The 9765-nt window shown below is 36.0% G+C and overlaps 1 protein-coding gene across 1 annotated transcript in view; it reads right to left on the bottom strand.

The window, feature by feature from the left end:
- Window positions 1-9765, bottom strand: part of LOC107706014 (rho guanine nucleotide exchange factor 11) — a 33677-nt gene that overhangs the window by 8531 nt on the left and 15381 nt on the right. Inside the window, exons 22-31 of the mRNA XM_016509570.1 lie at window positions 9637-9760; window positions 8610-8657; window positions 8401-8540; window positions 5014-5154; window positions 4708-4784; window positions 3737-3862; window positions 3541-3658; window positions 2298-2476; window positions 2149-2224; window positions 918-1088 (exon numbers count right to left, since the gene is read on the bottom strand). Of these exons, the coding sequence (XP_016365056.1) occupies window positions 918-1088; window positions 2149-2224; window positions 2298-2476; window positions 3541-3658; window positions 3737-3862; window positions 4708-4784; window positions 5014-5154; window positions 8401-8540; window positions 8610-8657; window positions 9637-9760 (1200 nt within the window). The remainder of the gene's footprint in view (window positions 1-917; window positions 1089-2148; window positions 2225-2297; window positions 2477-3540; window positions 3659-3736; window positions 3863-4707; window positions 4785-5013; window positions 5155-8400; window positions 8541-8609; window positions 8658-9636; window positions 9761-9765) is intronic.

The following is a 9765-nucleotide window of genomic DNA, read 5'->3' as shown; positions in this document are numbered from 1 at the left end:
CTGTGCACTTTTTTCTGCACTGTGGCTGATTTGTAGTTTGTACCACCAAAAGATTCTCTGAGTTGTATTTTTTTAGTATTTTCCATTCATTTCCTGCTACACGCAACAAAAGTCACTAAGTGTCATCTCATACTATGTACAAATATAAGCCCAGAGGGTTAAAGTATGCTCAATAAACGTATATGTATGAATATATATGTATCATATTGAAAATCATTTAAAAAAGCTCCGACCTAAATTGGGTTTTCTCTTTCGTATAAAGAAATGCTTTCCTTTTGAAGCAAAAAAAGAGAATTATCTGAAGCTGCTTCCTCTCAGTGTTGGACTATGGTGATGTGGTTTATATGCATGCAAACGTATCCTTGCTAAAGAAGTTGTATTGTATATATCATGCTGCAATACGATTTGTGACGAATGCATCATTACACAAATTGGTTGGTCCGTCTTGTACCAAAGGAGAAAAATGCATATGCTACTATTTATTGCCAAGGCATTATTTACATTTGTAATCTCTTATCATTTGTAACCCTGCAGCACAAAAGCAGTCTTAAGTCGCTGGGGGATATTCGTAGGACTAGAAATTTTTCTAAATAACATTTGACTGTTCCTACAGTATGGCCTTTTCCTCATACGGTCCTCGGTTATGGAAAGAAATGCAGAGTGTTATCATGTTAGAAGCACTTCCATCTCTAAATATTTTTAGAAAGCTTTTCTACAGGGAAGAAACATGTGAATGTTTTATGTCATTCTTTTTATATGATGTTGGATACGATTTTATTCTTTATTATTTTTCTTGTTTTATGTGTGCTGCCGTTTTGGCCAGGACTCCCTGCTAGAAGAGATGTATATCTCAATGGGATAATTCCTGGCCAAATAAAGGATAGATGTGTAGAGATGCATGGCGTTTGAAGTCTGACCTGTGGCGACCGAGCGGACGAGGGCGGAGTCGAGGCGCAGGATTGGGCAGAAGGGGGTCTTGAGGTCTGGAGCTCCGCCCAGCGAGCGTGACGGACAGCGCAGGACGAGCCGCTCGTCTGCACCCCTCTGCAGAAGCACCAGCAGATCTGAGAGCAGCAGCGCCTGCACCTCTGAGACATTCACACGAACCAGTGACCACAACACAATCACAGACTCACAGCTCATCTATGTGCTAGTCAGGGTTATCACAGTTAACTAGAACCATACGAAAACATGAACTAAAACAATAAATAAATAAATAAATAAAAGTAATAAAATATAACACAAAACAACTTAAACGTATTTGATTTCAGTCATTTCAAGGCAACCTTTCTCATTTAATTTAATTTAGTTTAACGTCATGCATTAAAATAACTAAATTTAAAATGTTATTAATAAAAACTAATGCTGTCAAACGATTAATCGCATCCAAAATAAACGTTTTTGTTCTCCATTGTTTGCTACTGGCGACCTGGATGAAACGCTTTAAAGCTTAAGTCTATGGAAATCCATAGAAACTTTGAACGGCCATATCTCCGTAATTATTATGCAAACAAAAACTTTTATTTTGGATGCGATTAATCGTTTGACAGCACTAATAAAAATTAATTGTGATATTATTAATTATTATATATTAATAAAAAATTACAGATTTTAATAATAATAATAATATCTATCTATCTATCTATCTATAATTATTACTATTTTATATAAATCAAAATACAAATTTAAAAAATATATTAGTATCTCAATTATACTGAAGTAACATTGGTGCTAGTGTGCAAAATAAGCTATTTTAATATAATACAATATATTTCATATAAGAATATAATAATCAGGCATGTGATCTGCAAAGGGCAAAAGAAACAAAAAATAACTAACCCTAACAAATATTAAAAAAAATTTTTACTCTTATTTAAATATTAAAAAGTAAGCAAATCAATAAAGAAATATATTACTATCGCAACACTGCAGCCCTGAATAATATCTTTTTATAAATAAACTGTACATTTAAAGTCAACACAGGAAAGAAGCTGCCTTTACAAAAATGTGCATTACCACATTTTACTGCAGCAAAAGTACCAATATTAAGTGATGTATTTTAGCCGACACTATGGTTACTATGGTCATATTTAGTTAGTTTAATTTTGATTCAGTTCTGATTTGCCCATCTGCATTAAACCTCTTTACCGATGGCTTTGTCTTTGCTGACTTTCCAGGTGAGCGGCGCCTCGTGGATCATCCTCTTAGTGGTGAGATCCAGGTTCTGTGAGAGAGGAAGCAGACAGCATGAAGAGCGATGCTAGCGGCACTAATGAGGCGTACGGGACGGCTCGCACCTTGAACTGCGCTGCGACGGGATTGGCCAGCCGCTCCACAGGCGTCAGGTCCAGCCTGCGCTGGTATTGGCCGAGCCGATGCCGGTGCTCCGTCTCCCTGACGACCTCATTAACAGCCTGCAGTATCCCGCGGCAACGGGCCTGAGCTCTCTGAAGCAGCTGCAGGTCAGGAGACGCCGCTGCACACAAATATTATTACAGTTTAACAGAACTGTTCTCATATATATGTGGATATACAGTATGTTAAAATCTGTGAAAAAGCTGTATTTTCAGCATCATTACTCCAGTCTTCAGTGTCACATGATCTTCAGAAATCATTCTAATATGCTGATTTGCTGCTCGAGAAACATTTCTGATTATTATCAATGTTGAAAACAGTTGTGCTGCTTCATATTTTTGTGGAAACTGTGATACATTTTATTTTTTAGGATTTTTTGATAAATAGAAAGTTCACAAGAACAGCATTTGCTTGAAATTGAAATCTTTAAAAATACTTCATGACCCCTAATGTTTGGTATTGGTAATAACCTATAGTCATGTAAAAATAATCACATTATTAACAATAATTACATTGTATATAATAGCACCAATTATAACCGATTATCATCATCACAGTCATCCTTTACTGATAACTTATAACTTCACCTTGGAGATTTATTTAAATCGGCAAAATTTACAAAATGCAATAGGTTAGAGTTTTAATAGATCACAAAAATTAAGATTTTTAGTTTTGCACATATGTGACCCTGGAGCACAAAAGCAGTCTTAAGTCGCTGGGGTATATTTGTAGCAATAGCCAACAATACACTGTATGGGTCAAAATTATCCATTTTTCTTTTATGCCAAAAATCATTAGGATATTAAGTAAAGATCATGTTCCATGAAGATATTTTGTAAATTTCCTACCATAAATATATCAAAACTTAATTTTTGATTAGTAATATGCATTGCTAAGAACTTCATTTGAACAACTTTAAAGATGATTTTCTCAATATTTAGATTTTTTTGCACCCTCAGATTCCAGATTTTCAAATAGTTGTATCTCGGCCAAATATTGTCCGATCCTAACAAACCATACATCAATGGAAAGCTTATTTATTCAGCTTTCAGATGATGTATAAATCTCAATTTTGAAAAACGGACCCTTATGACTGGTTTTGTGGTCCAGGGTCACACATATGATCAACCAGTGCAAATCCTGAACGCAGCGTCTCGTTATGATGATTAGTGTGCGTTCACTCACTCTCTGTGTGTTTGATGATGTTGTCCAGCAGCAGAGGGTATTTAGTCAAGCGCTGCATCTCAGCCAGCAGCAGATCCTTCAGCTGTAACCTGCGGCAGTGAGGACTGGCCTCACACTCCTGACAGACAGCACACCGCATCAACACACACTCGTACGATTCGTGGATGATCTGGGAAAGCACTGATGCATGCCTTACCTGGATGAGGTGAGCGAAGCGAGGGTCTTTGCGCTGTTTGCTCTTGATGAGCTCCAGCGCTTGACTCTGCTGACTGCACAGATGAGACACCTGCTCCTCGAACTGATCTCCAGGATCTCCCTCAAACTACAGCACATTCGTTTTAATGTAAAGCATTCGTTTTAAAGGAATAGTTCACCCAAAAACGAAAATTTGCTGACACTTTCCTCCCCCTCGGGTCATCCAAGATGTAGATGAGTTTGTTTCTTCATCAGATTTGGAGAAATGTAGCATTGCATGACTTGCTCACCAATGGATGTGAATGGGTGCCGTCAGAATGAGAGTCCAAACAGCTGATAAAAACATCACAGTAATCCACAAGTAATCCACACCACTCCAGTCCATCAGTTAATGTCTTGTGAAGACAACAACTATGTGTTTGTAAGAAACAAATCCATCATTACAACATTTTTAACTTCAACTTCCGGCTAAAATATGAATCCATAATCTATAATAACGCTTCCTCCAGTGAAAAAGTCCATCCAGTGTTGTCCTCTTCGATCAAAATCCACACACATATTGGTTTAGAGCTGTTTTGGCTTGTTAGCCAAGCGTTATTATGGATTATGGACTCGTGTTTTAGCTGGAATCAATGGTTTGACGTTAAAGTGACTTATTGATGGAGCGGTTTCTTACAAATATGCATCTTTTGTCTTCTCCAGATGTTAACTGATGGACTGGAGTGGTGTGGATGACTTGTGGATTACTGTGATGTTTTTATCAGCTGTTTGGACTCTCATTCTGACGGCACCCATTCACATCCACTGGTGAGCAAAGTCATGCAATCCTGCATTTCTCCAAATCTGATGAAGAAACAAACTCATCCTAATCTTGGATGGTCTGAGAGTGAGCACATTTCCAGCATTTTATTTTTGATTGAACTATTCTTTTAGCTTAAAAAGTGAAAGACCGGAGAGGAGCGAGACACTCACTCTGGCCAGCATGATGTCTCCGATGCCCTGAACGATCGGCGATTGCCTGCGCTTCTTCATGGCCTCACATAGGCTCGCTGGGATAGAAAAACAACACGAGTACTTATGCAACACATTTATGCATTAGGTGTGCATTATGCACACTTTTAAACAGATTGCATCCAAAGTTCATATTCTGCTTTATAGTGAAACAGCTTGTTACACAAACCAAGTTTCCAAGTCACGTCTTATTATTACTATACATCTTACAGGAGTAGAGCTGCTCATATACTGCCAAAGCAGAGGTAGAAATGCTTGACTTCTGACCGTGTAGCTCGTAGACGTGAGACAGGTTCAGGAAGATGCAGGCCAGCTCTTCTGGACTGAGGACGCTCTGCATCTTCTGATAAAACACCTGATCCAGAACCCGCAGCGTGCGCAGGTGAGACGCCTCCGTGGTGAACAGCTCTGCAGACCAACATCAGAGCATCAGAGCAAGCTAAAATACTACTACTAAACTATACACACACTCTAAAGGTTTGCATCGCTTTATTTATGAAAATATAAGGATATAAACAACAAAAGCACAATTGCAACTCAAAATGTTTATGTGTAGGCTAACGGAAAAGACAAGACCGAGATATGTATCTGTACAATCTTGCTATTTGCAATATACTGTCTTCAACTTTAGAGTATTGTGAGGTTAGGACAAGACAGTAGTAGCCATCCAAAGTTGCAAATTTAACTTCTGTGAAATATTGTAATATCACATAAAACAAAGTTGCACGATTTACCTTGTGGAAAAAATACTGCATAAAGCAAAGACGAGAATTTCACTTGTATGAAAAATTGCAATATTGCATTAAAAAGTTGTGAATTAAAAAAAAAAATGCAAAAAAAAAAAATATATAGTGCCGTCAAACAATTAATCGCGATTAATCGCATCCAAAATAAGAGTTTTTGTTTGCATAATATATGTGTGTGTACTGTGTATATTTATTATGTATATATAAATACACACACATTCAGTATATATTTAGAGAATATTTACATGTATATATATATACATATAATTTATATTACAAATAAATACATTTAATATATAAAAATAACATATTTCTCTGAAATGTATACATGCATGTGTGTGTATTTATATATACATAATAAATAAACACAGCACACACACATATATTATGTAAACAAAAACTCTTATTTTGGATGCGATTAATCGCGATTAATCGTTTGACGGCACTGAAATAAATAAATAAAAATCATAAAACGTCCGCTAATAAAGCACCGTTTCCAAAAACCACTCTGGTGAGACAGGATAAAAAATATAATTTGTAATGCACATTTTAAGATTTTATGCACATGTGCAACGTCCCAATATTTGTATAAACAATATGTTGATGGAAACACAGCTAGTATAGCTATAAAAATAAATTACAACGATGGACTGATTCTGCTGCAATATTTTAGGATTTCTAAGTAGGTTCCACATAAAACACACCAAACGGTGAATCCTTTAAGGGTCTGACTGTAATTTCACTCTGGTCACACTGTCTCAAAACAGCCTTAGATTTAGCTCACACTTTCCTCAAACTGCTCACGTTCTTCCATTTCACCCACAAACACGCTGAAGTCTGAGGCTTGAGGCTATCTGAGATCATTAACGACTTTGACTGGTATAGTTTTCATCTTAAAACACAAACCGAATGAGGAGACAGGCTTGTCTGGGGCTGTCAGGAGGCTCACTTCTCCCGCCGGAGGAGAAACGCTGCTCGTCACAGAGCTGACAGACGCCTGACAATATTCCCATCTGAGTCAAAAACATCCCTGGGCTCTCTCTGGGTTCACACAGTTTATGCTTCACTCTGGGCTGCTTATTAATTTGAGGAAGTCAAGTACTGAAATTTCACTATAAACAACCAGTTAACATTCTCACTGACATATTTACACGCTTAATATCATTTATTAAAGATGTTCAGCATGTGACAGGCACACAGTCAGTGTATTAAACTGTTGTCTGTCTGTTTGGTGATTATTTTGCTTAACATAATGGGTAAATATTCACGTGAAGCACTGATTTAGAAGTGCTTCTGCTGAATGCCTTTCAAATGTACAATCGTAAAATGATGCTGAACACAGGCTTAACAAATTGTAAAATAAAAGTTATATTAAATAAATAAAATCAATTACATTAATTCATAATAATATTCTAATAAAAAAATACAAGGCTCGGTTTAGTTCTGTAGCATGATGTCTATTACCAAAGAAAACAATTTGGATGTATTCCTGAATTAAAAATAATAATAATAATAATAAAACACAAAAAGAATACAAATAAAATAAAAAAGTTTCAGTAATGCCTTTAAAACACAAATGGAAAAGTTTTAAAAGCAGAGTTAAAGCAGAATAAATGTGCTTATCCAAAACAAAGCATTACCAAATCAAACAATGTTGATGTATTTTCCTCAATTTTTAAAAGGAATTAAAATAAAAGTTGCTCTGGTTTTTGTTAACGCATTTAATGAATTCTTCCTGAACAAGAAGTGTTGTATTTGAGCTAAATGTGTCTTTTTGATCCATTTTGATTTTCAGGTTTGTTCAGATCTGAACAAAACATTTATTAGATGTTCAGATTTTTCTCCAAGTAAAATAATTTTCTCATCTTTCAATGCATCATGACATTTTGGATATTGTTAGTGATTTGGTAACACTTCACAGTAAGGTCCCATTGTTTAACGCCAGTTAATGCATTAACTAATATCAAATAACAATGAGATACATTGTTACAATATCTTTGTTAGTGTAAGTCAACAAAAATACATCTGTGCATTGTTCGTTTATGTTAGCTCAGTGGCATTAAATAATATTAACAGATTCAACTTTTGTTTTGAATAGCGTACTAGTAAATATTACAAATTAACATTAGCCAAGACTAATAAATGCTTTAGAAGAATGTTTCATTGTTAGTTCATGTTACCTAATGTAGTTAACTAATGTTAACAAATTAAATCTGAGTGTTTCTAGTGATTTTATCACATTAGTCTCATGTCAATGTCAAGTTTACATACTTTAAAAGCAGTGCGTGTTGTGATGCTTACAATAATTTCCCATTATGAGTGCCTAAAATTAGTTAAAATTACTGTCTATGGTAACTGACATCATGTCACAGATGCAGTAAAAATAAAAGCTTAAGTTGTATCAAAACTGGGATATTCCCTTTAAAGCGGATGAAATGGATGTATAAATGGAAATGTCTAATTTCTGCACCGCAAACAGCTAATAATGTAACCGCAAAATGACTGTTTTCAAACGGGTTTCCAAATGGCCTGCCTTTTGTTTGTTCGTTTAAATTGGTGTAAGTGTATTGATGTGAATTGATGTGAGACACGCTTTGAGATGCAAGACAGATTTGGGAAGAAATTCCAACAAAGTGTAACTGAATTGAATTGGTCAGGCAAGAGTGGCATGAAATACAGAGTTCTGGCATGAAACTCTAGATGGCGCAGTCCAATAGGTCGAACTCAATCTGACCTAATGACAACATCATCACATGGCACAGCTGATTGGTTCTCTCCTGTATCGGTAGCCAATGAGCTCGCTGCTCAACATTTAAATATATGACTAGTGCTTGCTGTAGCAGTTTCAGCTTGCTTCAGAAACCCTTCACCTTCCCCAGCTCCACCTGTATAGATCTGCTGTGTGCACCGTAGATGACGGCCTGCCGGTCGATCTCTCGTGAGGAGAGTGAGGTCAGTACATGTGGCTCCACCGTCTCCTGCCAGTTCTGCGAGTCGATCAGGTCCTCGTCCAGAGCCGGAGCATCCGGTAACAGAGCGTCCAGCAGCCTGCAGACGCACAGCAGAGAGTGAGACGACGAACAGAGACAAACCATAGAGAGAGCTGCGCTGCGTCACCTGCGCTGAGAGCGAGGCGTGTGCGGCGGCGTCGGGTTCTCCAGCGATCTGAAATAACAGTTACACAAGAACACATTACACTACAAATCAATATAGCATTTTACATATATACACACACACACATAGATTTTTAATGTTTTTCAAAGATTTATTTGATCAAGAATACAAAACAAAAATGGTAATATTATGAAATATTATTTCAATTTAAAATAATGGTTTACTACTTGAATATACTTTAAAAAACAATTTATTTCTGTGATCAAAGCTGAATTTAATCCAGTTACTCATTACTCCAGTCTTCAGTGTCACATGACATTATTAGAAATCATTCTAATATGCTGATTATTATCAGTGCTGGAAACTGTTGTGCTGCTTAATATTTTTTTAAACCTGTGATACTTTTTTTAAAGGATTCTTTGATGAATAAAATGTAAAAAAGAACAGCATTTATTTAAAAAAATTATTTTGTAATAATATACCATTCAAATATTTGGGGTCGTTTTTTGAAAGAAATGTATGTTTTTTCAGCAAAGATGTGTTCAATTAATAAAAAGCAATAGTAAAGACTTATATTGTTAGAAAATATTTCTATTTTGAATGAATGCTGTTCTTTTTTTAACTTTTTATTCATCAAAGAATCTTGAAAAAAATATCACAGGTTCCAAAGAAAAATATTAAGCAGCAAAAACTGTTTCCAAAAAATCAGCATATTGTTAATAAACCAGAATGATTTCTGAAGGATCATGTGACACTGAAGTAATGAATGATGAGAATTCAGCTTTGCATCATATGAATTAATTATATTATACAGTATATTAAATAGAAAACCATTATTTTAAATTGTAATAATATTTCACAATATTAGTGTTTTTTCCCCCTGCATTTTTAATCAAATAAATGCAGCCTTGATGAGCAGAAGAAATGTCTTTAAAAAAAAACATAAAAAATCGAACTGATCCCAAACTGTTGAACGGCAGTGTGTATATTATTATGATTATGTAAATGATTAAAATTATGTATATTTTACTGTGCCGAGCTGCTGGATGCCGAGGACGAGGCGCTGTGATGTAACCGTCTCAGCCCTGGCCCCACATCGATGTCCATGTCCACATCGCTATGGGAACGAGGGACAGACTCCGCCCCCGCCCCGCCTCCT

The sequence above is a fragment of the Sinocyclocheilus rhinocerous genome, unplaced genomic scaffold (assembly GCF_001515625.1).
Source record: "Sinocyclocheilus rhinocerous isolate Xijiao unplaced genomic scaffold, SAMN03320098_v1.1 scaffold1226, whole genome shotgun sequence".
NCBI lineage: Eukaryota > Metazoa > Chordata > Actinopteri > Cypriniformes > Cyprinidae > Sinocyclocheilus > Sinocyclocheilus rhinocerous.
The sequence above is the reverse complement of the archived record's forward strand: the minus strand, read 5'-3'. Positions and strand labels throughout refer to the sequence as shown.